Here is a 22,209-nt window from a genome sequence, read left to right as displayed (position 1 = left end):
TCCACTTTTCCCCACTAATGAATGCTTTGGTTACATTGGCAGTGTGATTGGAATCATTGTTTTGAGGATGAAGCACTGGCCAATGAGGTTTGAGGAATTTTGTACATAGCCACACAAAATCTGCCTGTACACTTCCAGATTCATCCTGCTGCCATCCTCCATTGCATCATTAACAAAGACAAATGAGTTGGTTCCAGAATCAGCCATACATGGCCATGCCATGACTCTACCTCTTCCACATTTCACAGATGAGGTGGCGTGCTTTGGATCATGGGCTGTTGCTTCCTTTCTCCACACTGTCTGCTTTCTGTCACTTTTGGTATCATATGTCCATAAAACTCTGTCTCTGTAATGTGATGCATTCTAATCGGGTCTTTCATTTTGTGCTGCTGATGACATACTTGCATCTTGCAGTGAAGCCTCTATGACTCTGCTCTGGAAGTCTTCAGCATATGGTGGCTTGTGATATTTTCACCCCTGCCCTCTGCTGGTGATGTCACTGTTGTTTTAGAGTTTTCCTTCACAGCTCTTAGGATTTATCTGTCATCAAATGCACTTGTTCTCCAGTTGTCTATCTTGGCTGAGCTGTATGTTTTTTTTCTTTTTTTTAGTTTCTTTTTCTCAAGACTTTCCGAACTGCTATACTTCATACACCCCGTTTCTCTGCCATCTTTCTTAATGAATTCCGTTCTGTCAGCTAACAGATTTGTTGTTTTTCAGCCATAGCTACTTCTCTGGTCCTCATGATTGTGTGTAGCTTCTGACTCCTCAGATGAAAACTAAGGCTAAGGACTAGACACTCACTGCTGTTTTATGTGTGAACAATCAATGCGAAGGGAAACACCTGAGCAGTGGTTAACACCTGTCAGTCATCCGTCAACCTACTTTTGCACAGCTGAAAATAGAAGGGCTGCCGTTTCTGTAAAATGACAGAACATACTGTATACACAGGCATATATAATGAAATAAAAGCTGATTGTCTGTACGTTTGTCTCATCTCTTCTCCTCAAGGTCGACTGCCCTAAGCATATACAGTAGCAATGAACAAATTTCACACTACAGCTACCATACTTTTGGTGGACATAGTAAATATATATATTTATAAAAATCAAATTAATGAGACGTAGAGGCTGTGACTGTCTCAGTCTCAGCACAGTCTCTCAGTCACATTAGACTGGAAAGCCTTGTCCCCAGCAACTGAGAGAAAAGGTCCAGTTAGCAGTGTAAACGTGGTTTTAACAGGGTAAACACGGGTAAACATGGTTTTAACAGGGCAAACACGGTTCAGCGCAGCTCGTGCTGGCGGTTGAGCCGGACCTGAGCGGTAACAGGTCACACGGTTGACCCGGTCCTGAGCGGTAACAGGTCGCACGGTTGACCCGGTCCTGAGCAGTAACAGGTCGCACGGTTGACCCGGTCCTGAGCGGTAACAGGTCGCACGGTTGACCCGGTCCTGAGCGGTAACAGGTCGCACGGTTGACCCGGTCCTGAGCGGTAACAGGTCGCACGGTCGACCCGGTCCTGAGCGGTAACAGGTCCACGTTGACCCGGTCCTGAGCGGTAACAGGTCGCACGGTTGACCCGGTCCTGAGCGGTAACAGGTCGCACGGTTGACCCGGTCCTGAGCGGTAACAGGTCGCACGGTCGACCCGGTCCTGAGCGGTAACAGGTTGACCCGGACCTGAGCGGTAACAGGTCACACGGTTGACCCGGTCCTGAGCGGTAACAGGTCACACGGTTGACCCGGTCCTGAGCGGTAACAGGTCGCACGGTTGACCCGGGCCTTGAGCGGTAACAGGTCGCACGGTCGACCCGGTCCTGAGCGGTAACAGGTCGCACGGTTGACCCGGTCCTGAGCGGTAACAGGTCGCACGGTCGACCCGGTCCTGAGCGGTAACAGGTCGCACGGTCGACCCGGTCCTGAGCGGTAACAGGTCGCACGGTGACCGGTCCTGAGCGGTAACAGGTCGCACGGTTGACCCGGTCCTGAGCGGTAACAGGTCGCACGGTCGACCCGGTCCTGAGCGGTAACAGGTCGCACGGTTGACCCGGTCCTGAGCGGTAACAGGTCGCACGGTTGACCCGGTCCTGAGCGGTAACAGGTCGCACGGTTGACCCGGTCCTGGGCGGTAACAGGTCGCACGGTCGAGTGTCGGGGGCGGTAAGTTGTGGTTTTTGGAGAGGGCCCGGCAAGTTCGGAAGACAGTTGCCATGGTGATTCACGTCGTTTGTATTGCACAGATAAAGACAACTGCTAAACATCTTCAAACAGCAGAGGGGAGAGGGGCGAAACCACAAAAGGGCCGCCATGCTATTGTGGACACCGAACTATCATAAGTACTCAAAAACATCAGTATGACTCCTAAAACACGTACAGTGGGTAAAAAGTGCATACGGCTGCACCAGGGACACAGAGCACTGTCTCCGTCACGAATATTCATATTGCATAATCTGCATAAATTTCAGTGGCTAAAACACTCATTTTTATTCACACGGGGCTCAGTTCAGAAAGATGATCACAAATGACCAATCTCAACAGGCACGTGTTTTTCTAACGAAGACCGGAAACCAGGTGGTAATACGGCAGCCTGTTTAAAAGCCACACATTGCGTAAACTTGCCGAAGACCATGGCAGCTGTCACAGCTGCAGGAGGAAGATATCGCTGACATGTTAGGTATGACAGACGGCGGTTCTGCCGCACAAGTGCACGCCTCTTTGGGTTAACAGAGACAGAAATTGTGTGTTGTTATACGCCCTCATTCAATACTAGAATTGCTTGACAACAAAGATGACATTGATCCTGCAACCTATAATTAGTTCACTGTTGTTATTTAGATATGCCATTGCACAGAAACAAATATTTAGACCTAGCCTACTCCCATTTGCCGTTTAATTGTGTTACTTTAAAAATCATTCATTGAAAATGGTTCTATTCTCTGAATTGAAATAGGCTGAGTAAGTTTTTCTAAGAAATCTTGAGGAGGTCCATTTGCTGGTAATTTTGATCTCATTTCAACTGGTTTCATCTGTGACCCAATGGGTCTTTTTTTGTCATTATTATTCACAAACAATTATGTGTGCACAAAATTTAAATGAATCCTTTCTAAAATAACAGGCAAGTTTCCATTGAATGTTACTGAATCAGCACTTGCTCAACTTCAAAAATAGGTGTGAGCAAAACCAGCCTTTTGATTTTTTTGTGCATTCAGACACACCGAAATAGCAAGTAAAAAAATGACTGCACTCAGACAACTGAAACCAGGCACAGCATCAAAAGTAAGCTGTACTGTTTTTCCTTTTTCCTCTGGAGATCACCCCCAAGGTATTTATTGTGATCCCAAATGAATATGCACTGAGCAAGAAAATAATGGTTGCACAATCTGTGTGATGATAGTCGCTGCGAGCCAAACGTATTTCCACTTTTCAGCAATCAGTAAGTAGAGTCACAGAGGTAAATGTGAAGAGAGAGTTTTCTGGAGAGGGAATAAAAGCAGGAATTTGTTACACCGCACACAAATAACATCCTGGGCTCGAGTCTAGTCCTGAAGCCTGAGTTACGACTTATTCTGCGCACGACAATTTCTTTACAGCGCATCCTTATATGCACTTCCTGCGTTAAACAAACATGAAAGCACAGCCTCCCCGAAGACCGCATGAACGATTTGCGGGGACAAGAGCAAGGAAGGAAAAAGAGAGAACATGAGACGAAATAATGCCTATGAGTACAAAGGAGAAAGCCAAAGCCTCCGCAGAGGCCAATTTGTAAATAAAAATGGCAGTCCACGTGCGCCCGCAAAGCCAGACTCAAGTGTAAATGAGCCATATTTCTCAGGTGGCAGATGGCACTTCAAACGACGCCGATTGTAATTCCACATGAAAGCAGCCAAATGGAAATCTATATACCATACATCCGCAAAATCATAAACAGCAAGGTCCCCTCATCACCAGCGCCTGTACTTTCACTCTCGTAAAAGACGAGGGAGGGGTAATTAGCGGTGGAAAATTTGTATTTTTATTCAAAGTTGATTCCAATTGGATTATTCAGGATAAAAAGTCAATATCTGCCCATCTTTTATTAGCTCAATATTAGAGGGCATGTACGCACAGTAAGCATTGCAATTGCCACTGGAAGTCAGGGTTTAGCTGCAGCTCCTCGGTACTGCTGGGATTGGCTCACCGGTATGGAACCAAATGCAGACCACACCCATACACAGTAGGCGGCGGTCTCAGGGGCAGGGTATTGGTCAGAAGGATACTACCTCCCAGTGCCCCCTCTTTAGGCACCTGCACTTCCTTTGCACCAGCTGTCTGTCTATCTGTCTGTCTGTCAGTTGTGCATCTCGTGTTCAGCCGCATTTTACACTCAGGGTCAAATACATATATTTAACACTGGCGCTTGTTTGTGTTTCATCCATTTTCTACAATAGACCAAGCAACTTGTGTGCATCTGTCTCAGTCTGTTTGTATTCCTTTGTCAGCATCCTTCTCTCGATTAACATCTCAATTATTTAAGAGTGTCTGATGCTCTTGATAGGAGTACGAAATGGGAACGGGCTGTTATTCTCTGTCCAGCTGCCATGGCAATATCCACATCCGCACAGTCATTACGGTGTCTCTTAAGTACCCTACCATGAACCCTGTTGACCCGTTGCCTCTGACAACCCCAAATCCGGCCCCGATCGTCAGATGCTGTTGCACCGGTGCCTTTCAGAGGCACTGCCTGAGCCCCGGCAGAGGATTACCAATCAGTCTGAAAAAGGCCCGGCTGACTGCCGGTTTGAAAGCTGTTTTTGAATTAAGACTCTCTGTGCGTGTTTACCGCATTCAAACAAAGGCAACACAAATGGTGAAATATAACAGGGCTGCTGTGAAAATCATGCTTTTCTTCCCTGCGGCAGCATGCAGGGCTGGTTGAAAGGGAATGGCTAAGGTAGATGAGATGGGAAGATGGATAAAAAATGTAACAATGTACCAAAACCTCAAGAAAATATGTTTTAAGCAAAAGTAAGACCGTAAAGAATGTGAGGCTCAGAATCAGGCACTCCCTACAGCACTTTATTTGATGGAATTGAAGTTATGACAAGGCTTTGTCCTGCTAACTGCTCGCATCAGTGCGTGTTGCTGGGTTCACTTCTGATAGCATATAGCCATAACCCTCTGGCTACAAGGACAGGTACTTAACAACTCTGCCACATTGTGTTGTATTGCAACGTAGGATATGTAGAACTTTAGCATTTCAGATTCACAAGCTGCCTGCTTAATGTGGGCTATGGAGGGTTGCATTTCATGATTTTGCCACAGACTCTAGTGAACCTCAGAACAGTTGGCTGTCTACAAAGAACCTGTAGTTATTGCCTTACGCTCTCAGAAACATGGTCTTATGTCGGTCAGAGGGCACAGTCTTAATAATAAACAAGAACAAGTTATTTCTCACTCTTTCATAATCATTGTTTGCTGCCATCCTGTTGTTCCCCAGGACCAGGGCTGGGGACCCCAGCAGACCCTGGAGTTCTCCAGGGCTATGGTTGGGGACATCAGCAGGCCCTCTGGCTCTAGAGGGCTAGGACTGGGAACTCCTGAATTAAACTCTGAATCCACCCTTGATCCAACCCCCTAATCCTACACATAGAGAACAGGCTCACACTGTGAAAACACGGATAGAGACCAACATCAGTATTTCCAGCGCATTACAGTAAAGTACTGGAGGACTAACAAATACAGTCTTCTACAAAATGGGAGGGAAACAACCCAGCTGGTGAACTGAGCAGCAAGTTGGTGTCACATCCTACAGATGGATGAGTTCATTTTGAATTCAGATCCCCCCCAACCCCCCAGGACCAATTTATCTGTTAGAGCCATGTGTCAAAGAAAGGGGCCCTCTACTAGTGTTTACTGTTTACTTGGTGGAAAACATGGGCTGTTGAGATGGAGTATGAGAATGATAAAGAACTGTAATTCTCACTGGGACAATACTCCCACTTGCAGACAGTCCCTATGTGAGGGCTAAGGAAAGTGTGCAATGGATCCATTCCATCTCTCTCTCTCCCTTTACTGAAGAGTGATAATGACAGATTACAAGCAAACAAAAATTGACAACGCATTGAAAACAACAAGACTGCCTTATTTATATTATTATCTTATTTTAAATTTGAAATGCTTATTTTCTTTGGAAAACGATAGTGGAATATTTATGAAATATGATGCACATACACGCTAATTTCGGTGGTTTAACTCGGTGGAATTCATAGTTTACGTAGAAAATTTGGGTTAATTGTAAACTTCAACGATAAAAGACAGTTAGGATTACATTTAGTCAACTGTATTAATAAAGGCTCGAGATGAATGCCACCGGCACGCTCCACCAGCAGGCGCCTTGTTGAAGAAAGATTTAGGGAAATAGTGATACGATTGTGAGATTAACGACTCTACGTTTCGTATTTGCTTTCGGATACGATGAACACGTCTTCAAGTAAAATTTCAGCACCTTGGACAGCACGGCACTGTTATAAAAATGGGCCGAATAAATTCATTTAAATTCAATACATGGTAAAAATGTTGAGATTTGAAAAGCCTGAAAAGAAATCATGGGATATCTGTGTACCGATCAAATACATTCAAACCGTAGCTGGAAATTAATAAACCGAGTTTTAAAATTAGCCCACCAGTAATCTAAGACACGTATAGGGACTGCAGTAGCTATATTTGAACACACGCTTTTGGGTCGGTCAATCAATGTCGCTCAATAAAGATGGCTTTTGTGGTGGAATTCCTATATTAAAGGAGAAACAAATGTGTATTTTGTTCTCAGGGCTATTGTCTTAAACAGTTCCCTATCGTTTTCTTCATTTTTTCACAATCTCCGACAAGTGCACGGCTGCGCTAAGACTGCTGAATTGAATTACAGCGCAACTGATACAAAAGCAGCAATGATCATATCGCCAGTGTCAGGCAGCCGGGTAAATAACAAATCCGTTCCCTTGAGAGTATATTCTCATTTCAAGGGACCGGAGAGACAGCGCTGATGGTGCCAGAGGAAGGAGTGAAGCGGTTGAAAATGAATCACAATCATAGGCGCACAACGCGGCGCGAGACAAAGAAGACGATTACGCATAACGCGAGAAAAATATGCGCCAAGACCCAAATAACGCCGCTGAAAATCAACATAGTAATTGTTCATCGTACCTCCATGTAACAGCGCTGTAGAAGTACGATGAACTTCATTGCTGAGGCAGCTACAAGTTGTTTTAGCCTATTGTTTACCCCAGACTTCAGACGTCGCGATTTTAAGTGTACGACACTGTAGTTGGTTTCTATTTAAAACATGCAGCTTGGGTCCAGAGAAACAAAGCGTTTAATAACGCATGGATGCATTTTAAGAGGTCACGTATAATGAAAAAAATTAAAGGTGAAGTCAACTATTAAAACTGGATTTTCAAATATGAATAAAATTCACAACAAGATATGGTATTACATTTCACAATTTGGCGATGCATTTCCCATCTGTGCAATTGCTTCAACATCAACTGGTCGCATTGCTGTTTTAGCAGCGTTCCAGATATGTTTTTAATGTACAACGTATTTTTCAGCCGTATTTACTTGTAGGGGGTTTCATTATTGAGCACAGACGCAGTTGCAAATTTCACTAAAACCAAAAGAGCATGCCCTGCTTTATAGTCAGTCGGATGCGTGCGCGTTAATGGAAAAACAATAAGTCATGATGGCATACTACCTAGTGTATGCTTACTACAAGCATGGAATCTGTAACAGTCAGAGGAAAAATATTACATATTGCTCTCTCTCTCTTCCTCGCTCTCTCTATCCCACACTCCCACGCTCTTCGGCTTCTCCCCCTCCGTCTTATTCACTCACACTTACTCTGAGATCTGTTCAGTTTTATATACACCGACTCCGGAGTACAACGCTGTGTGCGCGCGCATAGTAACCAAGGCTGGCTGCGGAGGAAAGCGCGAGAAGTGCAGAAGGGGAGCGCGAGTCAGTTCAAATATTGCGGATACCTGTAACAACTGAGAGACGTCACTCTACAACAGGAGCGCGTGTACGTGTGTATTGAATGTGCCGCAGTAGTGAGCGCACCACCTACACATATACCCACGCGCGCATTTAACACAGCCGACCGTAAACTTGGGAGCTCCGTCGACAGTTTCGCACTGAAATATTTTTTGAAAAAATGATAATCGTCGCGGATGGCTGTGTCTTGCCTATTGGAGATATGCTTCTTGGATTTTTATGAGAGTCGGTCGTTTTCAAGTTCGCCGTTCTTTCTTTCTGCGGTCCTCGGGAAGAGATCAGACAAAGGAGAGCTCACTATGAGTCGCGCGGGGCTTTTGTTTGGGTACTTTTTGGTGAAAGTTCTGGCGCTGCTGTGTTACGCGGATGGGGAACCAGGGCAGCAGCTCGAGGGCTTCGTGATGGTTTCGGCATCCAACGACTCCAGGGAAGCAGAGGGAGGGCTGCCGGAGCCACCCCATACAGAAGACAGGTGCAGGGGTTATTATGATGTGATGGGCCAGTGGGACCCACCGTTCGTCTGCAGGACAGCCAGTTACCTGTACTGCTGCGGCACCTGTGGCTTCAGGTTTTGCTGCGCTTATAAGAGCTCGCGTCTGGACCAGAGCAAGTGCCAAAACTACGACACCCCCATGTGGATGATGACAGGCAGGACCCCATCCAAGAAAAACGACCGGAATGACCCCACCAGGGATAAAACTAACTTAATCGTCTATATCGTTTGTGGAGTTGTAGCTATTATGGCGCTTGTTGGGATATTCACGAAACTGGGACTTGAAAAGGCGCACAGACCGCACAGGGAAAACATGACCAGGTAGGTCAGCGTGCCCGAGAGTGACTCCGGGCTCCGCTGCGTGCCCATTGCGTGTTTGCTCGAGAAGCAGAGTAGGCGCAAAACGGGAATAAGGGGGTTTTAGTATTAGAAAACGCAGGGATCTATCATGGAAAAATGACCATATGTCTTGGACTCCGTGACATAGAACGATGTAGGCGTTGCGCATTCAACTTCACATATGTTTTCCATAAATATACTGACGTTTATACAGAACGTAAATGCATGTATTGAATCCTAGACCCTGGAGGAAACGCGTTTTCAGCGCGTGTCGTGGATAAGACCGGCCGTTGTCAATTACGCGTCGACTGTTCCTTTCGATAGTTACATTTAAAACAACATACATCACCCAACGCTTTCTAACGAGCCAGTTAGCCCATCTCCACATTTTACAAATGCGTTTTAAAGGCTTTCTAATACTGTCTTCAATCCAGTTAGGATTACGGTTAAAGTTACTTCCTACAGAGAAATGTTTGTGGTACAGGAAAACAACACAAAGTAATCGGACGCAAACATAGTCGATTGCTTTTATAAGATTTATTGGTCAGCGTCGAATAAAACTACTTTTCTTACTTGGTTGGAAAGGAATTTTGTTTTGCCTCAGCAGCCTCTAAACAACCTCAAATCATCAACCAGTGTTTTCTTGCCTACATCTTTGTTGCCATGGTGATTAGAATATGCCACACGCTCAATATCCAGTTGTATAAATTGATTGTTAGATAAAGAAAGTAAACCGTATAAGTCGTTCAGAGTGTCCATTAAATGCTAAAAAGTGTGTCACAACTGTACTTAGATGTGATGTCTTCACAAAATATCACGAGAAGCAGGAGATAAATGGAGGCCATTCTCAGTGTGCAAACTGTCAAACTGTTTCAAAGTAGGCTACTCTTGGCTTGGGTCCGCATTGCAGCTCGCTATTAGACCTCAAAAACAGACTTTGGAGGGAACCATTGCAGTTAGCCTACGGTATGTTCTCCCAGTGCGGGTCAGTCTTCCTCATCTGGAAGTATTTTATCCAGCTAGGTCACACGATTTATCGCCATGCAGAGAAGGTCAATGACGTACAATAACATTCTCTGCTTATGTTTCTTGGAACATGTGATTCAGCGTGCTTACACACGCCACGTGTAGGCTGCGCACACTAATACTGACGCAACAAAGAAACACGAGTACTGTTTTCAGGTAGTTTTGAACATCACTTTAAATTTAGTGGTCAAACTGTCTAACTCGGGCTACTCGACGAGTAACTACTACAAATACACCTGTTTGTCCGCTCCTTTAAAATACAATGACTTGCTGAACTAGAATGTATTGGTTTTTTGTTTGTTTTTTTTTTTTTTTTTTTTTTTAATAGTCTAACAATGAAATCTACTGCAAATACAGTACAACTACTTGTTTGACACAGCTCTACTGCAGTGCGTTAGGAATCCAATAAACCAACGAACCAATTTTAAACAAAAGCCCAAATTTTTCAAAAAGCCAAACATCAAATATTCCACATGAAAAACACCTCAGATATAGTCATTCATACTATAAGATATTAACAAATCACTACTGCCGAATGCAACATAAAATGCAATTATTTTACCGAGCTTTTTCCCCATTTAATCAAAATATAATTTGCCCCTTCACATTTAATATAAAAATAACTAAAATAAGCGAGCATATGTTTAAAAAATCAGCATGTTCGGGTTAAATGCGAGTAAATAGAATATTTTGGCTACATGTGTGGGAAATGTATGGCAAAATATTACTATTTAATGTCGTATTCGATCCCCGTAGACTAAAGACTCGTAACGCGACTACAAAGAACGGCATGCGGCGGTTATGCCAATTTAATGGTCTCCATGCTGTGGTATAGTTAATTCTTTATTCGCAAACTGGTGAACATGTATGGGAGTGTCATGCATATGTCTGTACACCTGCAGGCCGTGGCTCCGTCACCATGGATTATCTGCATTATGGATTTGTATAGCAGGAACCAGCTGCCCTTTTAAAATGTTTTGGCAATACAGTTGAGCCGCCGTGCCCACTGCTTTAACATGGGCAGAAGGAATAATGCACGCGGCTGAAATCTGAGCGTGACTGCCAGTCGCCAGCACGTCTGCCGCTAGACTCATTGCTTTGTTTATTGTATGTGTTGCACGTCGTTTGCGTTTAGGAAAACTGTATGGTTCTTTCTCTCCCCGCAACCCTATGCGCCACATAGATTAAACGAGCCCCTCATACATTGGTAACTTGTCTGGATATTTGTCACAGAAGAGCTGATATTGATTCGACTGTCATTAAAAATGACGATAATCTCGAGATTACATTCTGAGCTGCAATTATAGGCTGCACACATGAAAACAAAGCAGAAATAAATACATCCCTCCAAGCTGAAGTTTGATTGTTCGTGCACACGCGCTCAACAGACATTCTCTTGTTATACAGAAGGCTGAATAACGAGATTGGTCCAACATTCGCGCAGCAAAGAGCTGTTATTCACTTTCTCCCTTAGGGGGTCTGGTCCTTAAATCACCATGGCAACCAAATTCCTTACGGCTGCGGTTCCCAAACTTTACTTTGAATCCAAAATGACCATTCTGTGGGTGAGGACCCAGACATCAACAGTTCATTACCGTTAATCCACTGCACCTAGTTTCTTGGGTCTAAATTGGTTGTGGATTTAAAGATAAAAACAAAAACCAGCAGACCCTGCAGCTCTCCAGAATGAAATCCTAAGCCATTATTTGATGCATCTTTTCACGATATATCTGTTCAGTACAATATAAATAGGTAATAATTCAAATAGTTCACAATATTATCAATAATGTATGCTGTTCTGTATAAATAAAATATGGCATCTATAATTTTTGTGGAATATAAACATGACATCCCCATGACTTTTCTAGCCCATATTAGGAACCCCTGTGGACAAAAATGGCACTAAATGGCTCTGTGGACATGGGTTCAATTTCTCTAGCTGTACGTCCCCTGGGGTGGCAACTTTGACATCAGCAGTGGGTGTTGGGCTGAATGTGGTTTTCTGTGAGAGAACACTGTAAAGAGATTGCTAAATGGGGGGAGGGGGCAGTGGTCATTCCATAATTAGTGGCTACAGGAATGGTGCCTGAAAGCTTACATTCCCATTACATTACATTACAGGTATTTAGCAGACGCTGTTATCCAGAGCAATTTGCGCAACATTTTACATAGCATTTACATTGCATCGATTTGTACAGCTGGATATACACTGAAGCAATGCAGGTTACGTACCTTGCTTACCCATTGTACTACACTGCTGCACACCAATGGACATGCACTAATGCATGTTCAATGGACATCATGAAAATGTGTGTACACGTGTGTATTCCCAACACACACATTTGTTTGATTTTCATGATGTCCATTGAACATTATTTTTAAGTCAAAAGTAACACTGAAGGTACAATGGTAGAATGTAATTATGGTTTCATATTCGGTTGAAATTAATTTGAAATGTGTATAGGGATTAACACATTTAATTGTGGAAAATTTGTATATGAACTGACACCTCTATGCTTGCATTTAGAACATTCTGGAAATGTTGTACCCGCCAAGTTGATGTTTCTCATGGGGTTGGTACTTCTCAGTGTGGATGCACTGTGTGTGGAGCATTTTTCTGCACTCTTAACAGAATGTTTGGAAGAACAAACATGCCATAATAGTTTTGAAGAATATTCTCATCACAACTTAATCTCATGACCAAATGGGACACATGTATTCAAATGTTCTAACTGGTTTTCCTAAAACATTCCTGGTTGGTTAACTGGGTCAATAGCAGACAGGGCACACCTTCTGCATGGATGTGGTATTGACACTGCCTGTGCTATTACCACACTTAGCCTTCAGTCCTCTTTAGGCCAGAACCCCCGAGGTAAGTACAAAAAAGTGGCCTACTTTTTACCCAGAGATCCAATGGCTAGACATCCTCGCCCAAATCTGTGCCCAGTGCCCCGGAGAACTGCTCCAGATGCAAACTGGACAGCATCCAGAGCACTGAGGGGCTGCCCTGCGGCTCAGTGGCGCTAAGGCTCCCTCCAGCAGCACAGAATGGGCCCTAAACCCAGCACATCATAGGCTCCAGACCAAGCTATGTCATGAACCAACCATGACCAGGAGTATTGGCTTGCCTGTAGTAGAGTGAGCTTAAGTCAGCCAAGATTTCCCCAGGTTACTGCTGCATACTACTGCCTACAGGTCACCAGGTGTTGTCAATTAAAGATACTAGCCCTCCCTGGATATCCGCTGTAGCTTGTAATGTGTAAAATAGTTGGGGCTTGGGGGAGAATTAATCAAAGATATGCATGCACTTCAGTTGCAGGAGGCATAGCGTGGGGCTAGAACTTGGCACTAGAAGATAGCGCAGGGAAAGCAGAGATCACTAATTATCAACAAGAGACTGTGCACCACTTCCTGCTTGTTCCCCTAATCACCTAGAGTTCCTTGGACAGCCGTTTTACCGGCTTATTATTCAGCACACACTTGCAATTAGTGTCAGAACCAGGCAAGCAAAGGTCTACCTGCAAATGGATTGTCTTGGGTATCTGTCTACACTAGAACTTTTTGTTGAGAAACAAGATAGAACTTGTGCAGAGTCTGTCATCTTGTTACCACTGATAAAGTGTCTTTGAATGTATTTCTTGTCCTGATGATACTGAACCAGGTCTAAAATGTGTCCAGTACAGAACCCAGTTAACCAATCAGGTCTTCCCCCCTGCAGCGCTGTGTTAACCAATCAGGTCTTCCCCCCTGTAGAGCGCTGGCCAGTGTGATGCAGCAGCAGGTTCCGGGTTCGAGGGACCAGATGGAGCGGGAGGTCACCATGGGGTCTCAGGGCCAGCACTACGAGAACATGCAGGCCCAGGCCCGGGCCACAGCCAACACCCTCCGTAAGTCCCACCCATCTATCTCTTTCGCCTGGTCTCTGTGCTCAGCTGAAAGTTTAGCACAGGTTCCTCAACACTGTTCTGTTCAGTTTTGCCCCTGGAGGAACCAATCACACAGCGCTTCAAGTGTAGCACCGCCCAGAGATCTGAGTGATGTATTGCAGAGGGCAGAAGGTAGAAACTCCTGAAGAAGCAATAAGAGTGCTCTTTGTTCCCATTGGTTGGGGACCTTTGTCTGTGGCTCAACAGGCCAATCGTGTTAGCTCTTGTTGAATGGGGAAAAATTTGAATCCTGCAGTGGATATGGGCCTGTTATGCATATGGAAACTAGGACAGAGACTTAAACTGAACCCTAGAATTAAATACTGTAAACGACCAAGCCACCCTCAGGGAAAATGTTATTGAGTAGCACTGCATATTAATATTAATGAATAAAAACCCTCCTGAGATTAATCAAGGCCATATTACACGATGACAGAGTGATCTCCCCCCTTAAGCCAGTCTTGGTGGCATTGACGCAGTTCGAAGGGCTTCTTCATTGTCATGGTGCCGGTTTTGTGTAGGAGGATTCTTTTTCCCATCCTGCATTTTTACATTTTGGGGTCGGCAGGGATTGAATATCACCGTCCCTTAAGTCAACATGGCGCTTTTGATTGAAACCTCCTGTGAGTTCATGTGGGGAAAAGCCACAAAAAAAAGGGTTTCATGGCGGTATAAATTTCTCTGTTTTACATATCTGTGCGACCGGAGGTGGGGTTCCCACATTATGATGTGCATTAAAAGGAATATTAAAAAGCCAGCGTGCCAGGAGCGAGCTCATTGAAATGCTAATGAGGGGACAGCGCCACGCTGCTATGGAGATGTACGAGCGCCACAGAAAGAGGCCGGCGGGCACCGCTAGAGAGAGGGGCCTTTTTTTTATAAACGCATCCGTCAAGTGATATGTGGGGCAGGTGCGATAATGACAGCCGTGTCAACGTTTAAGAAACGAGTCCAAGATCCGGACTCGGCGCGAACGCGACAGGGTCTGCGCGTGGCTCGGAATAGCTGCTCGTCAGCCAGCGGAATGAACAAGGATGCACACGGTCAGCGGCACAAGAGCTAATCCTTGCTGCCTTTTTTTTTTTTTTTCTTTGGAAATGGAGGACAAATCACGCCATTGGCTGACTGCAGTGAGCCTGTCTGTGCACAGAGGTACAGGGTATGTTGTAATTAGGGACAGGAACCAGGCCGGTCCTAAATGGGTGTTGTGAAGGGGCTGTGCTGTTCTGCAGAATTAGTCACAGTGTGAACATGAAAGCAGTTGTTTTTTGGTGAGCTTCGTAGGCGGGGGTTGATACGAACATCTGTGTTGATCATTTAACACCTGGGATAATTATTACCTCCGACTCCATTGCTGACTAACATTGGCAAGACACACACGCGGATTACACACACTGACATGCGCGCACACACACACACTGACATGCGCATACACACACACACACACACACACACACACAGATGGTGATAACACACACCACATTCACACACATATAGAGATAAACACCACATTCACGCACATTCTTACACACATACACAGAGATTACACACACTAAGACACACATGGCCATTATTCTCACACACACACACACACACACACACACACGCTTGGGCATTAGACACCAGGACAGGGCAGAGGAGAGCAGCACTATCTCTGATCATGACTGACTGCTCTTATCCTTGGACACAGATTGGATCAGGCCTTGCTTCTAAGGCATTGCTTATATCAGCGGACTTATCTGCAATGTCTGCACGCATCTGGTGTGTGTCCAATGACGTGACCCCGTTTTCTGCGTTAAGACACCGCCGAGGTTTGATTGGCAGCAGCCATTCAGCGGGGACGGTGGAGAGAGAGGGAGGTGGGGGTGAGAGGGGGGGAAGGAGCAGAAGGCTGAGACTGAAAGTCAGAGGGCCAGAGAGGACGAGAGAAGCATCGGAATTCTGTGCGGGCAGCTGAGAGAGGCCTGCAAAGAATCAGCCTCAGCGCATCACGCTGGGAAACGGCCGAGCTGCGCTAACGGGGTCATTTAGAGAGCAGCGCTAGGAACACACGAGCTCCGCTGAGACACAGAGCTGAGACACAGCACTGAGACACGGACCTGAGACACGGAGCTGAGACACAGCGCTGAGACACAGAGCTGAGACACAGCACTGAGACACAGACCTGAGACACAGAGCTGAGACACAGCGCTGAGACACAGAGCTGAGACACAGAGCTGAGACACAGCGCTGAGACACAGAGCTGAGACACAGAGCTGAGACACAGTGCTGAGACACAGAGCTGAGACACAGAGCTGAGACACAGAGCTGAGACACAGTGCTGAGACACAGAGCTGAGACACAGAGCTGAGACACAGCGCTGAGACACAGAGCTGAGACACAGAGCTGAGACACGGACCTGAGACACAGAGCTGAGACACAGAGCTGAGACACAGAGCTGAGACACAGACCTGAGACACAGAGCTGAGACACAGCGCTGAGACACAGAGCTGAGACACAGCGCTGAGACACAGCACTGAGACATAGTGCTGAGACACCTCCCCTCCCCTCCCAGCCTGAGCTCTGCTTTCACGCGGGCACAGAGAGGCTTTGAACACATCCCCACAGAGCTCACAGAGCAGACGGCGTACGCCGCAGCTGTAAAATATCAACCGCTACGATGAAAAATATATAAGTGGAACATCTGCACCATGAATATTCTTGTCTGGCTGCAGTGATCTCGCAGAGTAAATTAATTTAAGGGAAAGTCGACTGATTGATGTGGCGCACCGGTGGCACCGAGCTTCATTTTTACCTGCTGTGGCGTGTCAGACGGCGTTCAGCCGATCTCCCGCGGCTTCCTCTGATTCCGTCGTCTCCAGGTTGCCACCGCAACGGAAACGCGCGAGACTCCCGGCTCGCGCCGAGCGAGCGCGGAGACGTCGAGTGAAACCGAGCGCTGGAGCGCGTCTGAAACCGAGCGATGCGAGCGTCTCATTTCCGAAACGTTCTCCTTCCGCCCTGGGTGACAGCCAGGGGCTCGTCGGTCAAGCGCAGCTCGTTAAACCCAAACATCCAATGTCATCGCTTTCACATGACCTTCGCAGTCACTCACTTAACTGGATCGCTAAGGCTACGCGCTGTCCATTTGATACAACACAGAACAATGCAATACAATGCAATGCATCAGCACTTGATGTAGCATGCTGCTATTAGAATGCAAGGGCTTTTTACCATTAGACTAAAATGATCTACGTCATAAATCTTATAGCCCAAAGATAAGTGGCACGAGAATTGTTAATAGTTAAGAATAGAGCTAAAATTGCTTCTGCTCCGCTGAATTTTGCTCGGAATTGAGTTCCACAGACCCCGAGGGGGCAACAGCGGGTGAAGGACTTATCGCCAAACATCGAGGAAGTTTGAGAAATAGCGACAACGGCGCAGGTGAATCTGACAGTTCCGGCCCCTCCAGGCCGAGGGCCACATCCAGGGGTCTGATTGAGATCCACCCAGAAGCAGCTGCACGCGCTTCCGACAGGAGCAGAGCTCTGAAATCACTCTGGATAGCTGTCAGGATGTCAGCGCGCGCGGCTCGAGGGCCAGAGCCAGTTTTACGCCACTGACCTTTTCCCCAGAAGGGCGGAGAAGTCAAGGATCCCAGCCTTTCAGACACACACGCGTAATTCAGCATCTCATCAAAGTGAAGAAAGTATGACGTGTCAAATTATACGGCGTATTTCAAATTAATCTTATTATGACTTTCATAACCATTTATGCAATATAGTTTAATTGTTGCCTTTCCAATAAACCTTTTTAAGCCGACTGCCTATTCCATACATGCTGCATACAGAAAGGAAAATAACTGATCTCTTTCAAATGCATATAGAATATTCAGATACATATTCTCTATGTTTCTATGAGCATGGCCTCTCCTGTGGTCTTACTAATGTCCTGAAACACCTTTTCTACCGGCCTCAGTTAGGAGATCGCGCGGCCAAAAATCGTGAGCTCAGAGTCATTCCTGGCCCCAAAAAACATATGGGTGTGTTCGGGGAGAGGGAAGTCAGATGTTCAGAAACAGGAAGTGTGGGGTTATAACATTGAGAAAACATTCCAGTAACATTGCGAGAACATTTTGTACTAGTTTGAAATGGATCAGGGGTGAAGTGAGCTACTGCACTGCGTGTATGTTTGTCAGGATAAGGATGTATCTGAGCATAATAGGCGCTGCGTGAAATCCAAGGCCAGGTTGTCCTTTGCTGATTTTCTGTGGCCTAGTTACACACTGCAGCAGAGACGCCAAACACACAGAAACCGTTTGGCAGTTTCATCTGGAAGCGACGGTCTGGGCAACCCACCCCACAGGTCAGCTGACCTGGTTTCAACCAATTGGGTCGAGGTGCGCAGACCCCACAAGAATGTCTTTGCATATATGGGAGAGCGACCCCAGGGGGAGCAGGACCCCAGACGACCCTGCTCGAAGAGGAACACAGGTGGTGCCGGTCCTGTTCTGGAAGATTCCACGGTTGGGCCGTTTAGGCAGAGAGCAGGGGAGAGCAGATGGAGCTGTGCAATCACTATATTCCCAGTAATCAAACAAATTAAATGGGACCTAATTACCAGGCTGCCATATTCATTGCGTCCTTTGGCAACCATAGCTCTTGCAAGAGAGGTTTTCTGGTTTCCATGGTTACACACGGCTTCTGTCGCAGTTCTTTATGTATTTGTTTATTTTGTTGTGGGAAGGTTGGCTAAAGCACTGGAGACATTGTTTCTGTGACACAAAGGTCACCCTATGACACATGAGGATGAACAGGTGAGAGGGTGGAGCAGGTAACTAATGTAGAACAGGTGAAAGGGTGGAGCTGGTACTAATGTAGAACACGTGAGAGGATGAACCAGGTGAGAGGATGGAGCTGGTAACTAATGTAGAACAGGTGAGAGGATGAACCAGGTGAGAGGATGGAGCTGGTGCTAATGCAGAACAGGTGAGAGGATGGAGCTGGTACTAATGTTGAACAGGTAAGAGGATGGAGCAGGTACTAATGTAGAACAGGTGAGAGGATGGAACAGGTACTAATGCAGAACAGGCGATAGGATGAAGGAGGTACTAATGAAGAACAGGTGAGAGGATGAAGCAGGTACTAATGTAGAACAGGTGAGAGGATGAACCAGGCACGAGGATGGAGGAGGTACTAATGAAGAACAGGTGAGAGGATGAAGCAGGTACTAATGTAGAACAGGTGAGAGGATGGAGCCGGTACTAATGTAGAGCAGGTTAGACAAAAGAGCAAGTATCTACGGAAAATTCACTTTTCTTTTGGGAAACAGAAACTAGACTGAGCCTGTGTGTACGTCTCTCAGTGCATCTGTCTGTGTGCATTAATGAGTGAATGTTCATGCCTGTACGTGTATGCAGAAGTGTGTGCGTACACATGGGTTTATGTGCATTATTAGAGTTCGTGTGCATGTGTTTGCATATATCAGACATTGTTAGGATGGGTGTGTGTGTGTGTGTGTGTGTACGTGCGTGCACAAAGCCCAGTCAGCTCTGGGAGGCGATGCTGCTGCTCCAGGCAGTGGCTCCGTGGCTGTGTGAGAGGCGAGTGGAATGGCGGGTTGCCAGGTAATCGCTGCCATTATCTGGAATCGTCCTTACATAACTCTCCCTCTGAATGCATCAGATGCGGGGGGCGCGTGCCGCCCCAGCGAGCCTGCAGGGGGAGCACTTTCAAGTACCGAAACGCAGAGAGGCTTTCAGCTCCCGAGCCGACTGTTCACACAGGGAACAGAGGAGACCGCTATTTAAGAGCCAGTGTGCGGCATGACTTAGGGTGTGTGCGTGTGTCCGTGTATCCGTGTGTGTGTGTGCCCGTGTGTGTCTGGCCGTGTGTGTGCCCGTGTGTGTGCCCGTGTGTGTGTGTGCACGCATTTCCATTTGCGATAGAATATAAAGTAACCATGGAAATGAAATTATAAGTGTGCCTCCAAGTGATTTGTATTATTTATTTATTTTCAAAGTGTTTACTGACTGTGCTCACACAACGGTCTGGCCCAAAATATTCAGAGAGAATGAGAGAGAGAGAGAGAGAGAGGGAGAGAGAGAGAGAGAGAGAGAGAGAGAGTGTGCATTTTTCACCCAGCGTCTGAGCCAGAACACCGTGAGTTCGGGTCTGTGGCTTCTCCAATTGTGCAGTCTCTGGGGAATATCGCTCTCTTTTATAGGTCTGGCATAGCTCTGATGGGTGAGAAGCTCGTTATAACTGAAGATTTCAAGCGCCAGAAGGAAAGAGGCAGGACACTGTGGAGAGACACACACAAAGATTTCTGATCGAAACGCCCATTACATTACATGACATTAAAGGCATTTAGCAGACGCTCTTATCCAGAGCAACTTACTCAACATTTTAAATTGCTTTTTACATTGCATCCATTTATACGGCTGGATGTATACTGAAGCCATGCAGATTATGTACCTTGCTCAAGGGTACAACGGCAGTGTCTAACTGGGAAATCGAACCTGCGACCTTTAGGTTACAAGACCAGCTGCTACATACCAATTATACCGTGCTATCACCTGTCAGGAAGGTGGCAATAGGGGGACGAAGTATTTTTCATCCACTCCAGTGATGTGCCCTAAACAGTAAAGGGAACGCATGCAAAAGCCGGGTCTTCGGTGTGGACATCAGTCTCTGTACACGTTACGTGCACTGCGTTGTGCAATTTGAATTGCATTTGATGCCATCCCGTTTTATTACTATGTGAAACGCATCCCCCGGAGGGCGAAAAAACTAAACGTTTTTTATTTTATTTTTATAACCCAGACATTAACGTTCCGGTGGTGATATCAATCACTAGACATCAAAGGAGTTGTTAAAGTGCAAAAAATTAAAATGTCACTATTTTCCGCTGCCGAGATTTTCTGTGGATTTGAAACCCCTTGATGTTCAGGCGGGCAGACAGACTGTGCTGCCGTGCTCAGGAACGCGATTAGTGTCCATACGGTAAAATGTGTCCGGTTTACCTCTCAATCTGAACGCTGTGCTCGTTTCTGTCACAAACACGAACCATATGCACGATGCAACCCTGTTATATGATAAACAGCCCATCCATCCATCCATCCATTACATAAAGCTTATTCCCGGTCAGGGTCACGGGGGAGGCTGGAGCCTATCCCAGTATACGATAAACAAAATGCTACCAAAATTGTACAGTAATTTCAATAGAAAAAGAGCAGTAATTCTGTTTTTAAATGCTCCCCCACCTCCCCATTCTGCTCCTGATTTGGAATGGTCGGTCGTATCCGTATCGGTATTCGTCGAGGGGGCCTTCGTTATCGATCTGTGAAAGCCTGCGGTTCCACCCGTCGCCTCTCATCACGCCGCGGCTCGTGAGTCGGGGTTGCACCGAGTCGGGGGATAAAGCAGCTTTAACAGGCGCCCCATCACCCAATCACCAGAGGGCTAAGGGATGTGTATCCCCTGCTGCCTGAACCCTCCCTAACCCTGGGCGATACTACAACCAATTATACGCCACCGCTGTGAGGCCTCAGGCTAATAGGCACAGGCACTGATGGGATTCAGCCCCGGACTGTGGGGCCCAGCCATGCCCTAGAATGGTGCCTTATCTGAATGATCCTCCTAGTAGGCTCAGTAAAATCTCTTTTATCAAACAGCAGCACACTGTAAATAACCACTGTTTATCGGTGTTGACATAATTAGCCTCATATTGACATTGAGGCTGAACCGGTCTAAGGCACTGTTTACATTGATATCCCATACAGTTGAGAAATCTAATCTCTGTATAATATAACATAAATACATTATGGTAATCAATGCTTGAGTTTCAAAGTGCTGCACATCAGATTTCTTGCCTTTAGACAGATTTATTTCTGATTGGCTACAACAGGTTGCCTTGTGCCTCCAGGACTCATATTCCGGAAGGTTCTTTGTCAATGGAGTGCTAATGGCAGGAGAATATGCGCGCCGGCGCGCTCACATTCAGAACGCAAACGCCCCAGATCGCACCACAATCACAAGGTGTGACATTTGTCAAGATATTACATAATTGCACAGGGGCCTAAGTCTGCCAGGGTTCCTCTGGTTAGCGTTGCTCCAGTCCCACAAAGATGGAAGGTGCCCGCAGCCTAGCAGGAGTCATCAGAGAGATACATCTCTCCTCAAATCAGTGCCAGCTGTCACCTGTAGCATTGCGTGCCCCGTATAGTGTGAAATAGTTACCGATGACACCAGAGGCGCGATCCGTGATTGCAAACTGGGGACTAAAATAAATAAAATAAACTCCACTAGCTGAACGAGCTCCTCCGACGCTTCCGCAACGCAGTGTACAGTACGGTTTATCATCTCGGCTGAAACTGATACGGCGTCTTTGCTGTAACCCGCGGTTGCTCTCAGTGA

General features: G+C 46.1%; 1 protein-coding gene across 1 annotated transcript in view; it reads left to right on the top strand.

The window, feature by feature from the left end:
• Positions 1-7,732: 7,732 nt before the first annotated feature.
• Positions 7,733-22,209, top strand: part of LOC135243333 (protein shisa-9B-like) — a 58,855-nt gene continuing 44,378 nt past the window's right edge. Inside the window, exons 1-2 of the mRNA XM_064315080.1 lie at positions 7,733-8,843; positions 13,641-13,774. Coding sequence (XP_064171150.1) covers positions 8,206-8,843; positions 13,641-13,774 — 772 coding nt within the window. The 5' untranslated portion in view covers positions 7,733-8,205. The remainder of the gene's footprint in view (positions 8,844-13,640; positions 13,775-22,209) is intronic.

Source organism: Anguilla rostrata, chromosome 17 (assembly GCF_018555375.3).
Source record: "Anguilla rostrata isolate EN2019 chromosome 17, ASM1855537v3, whole genome shotgun sequence".
In the NCBI taxonomy this organism is placed as follows: domain Eukaryota; kingdom Metazoa; phylum Chordata; class Actinopteri; order Anguilliformes; family Anguillidae; genus Anguilla; species Anguilla rostrata.
Note: the sequence above shows the minus strand (reverse complement) of the source record. Positions and strands in the feature narration are given on the sequence as shown.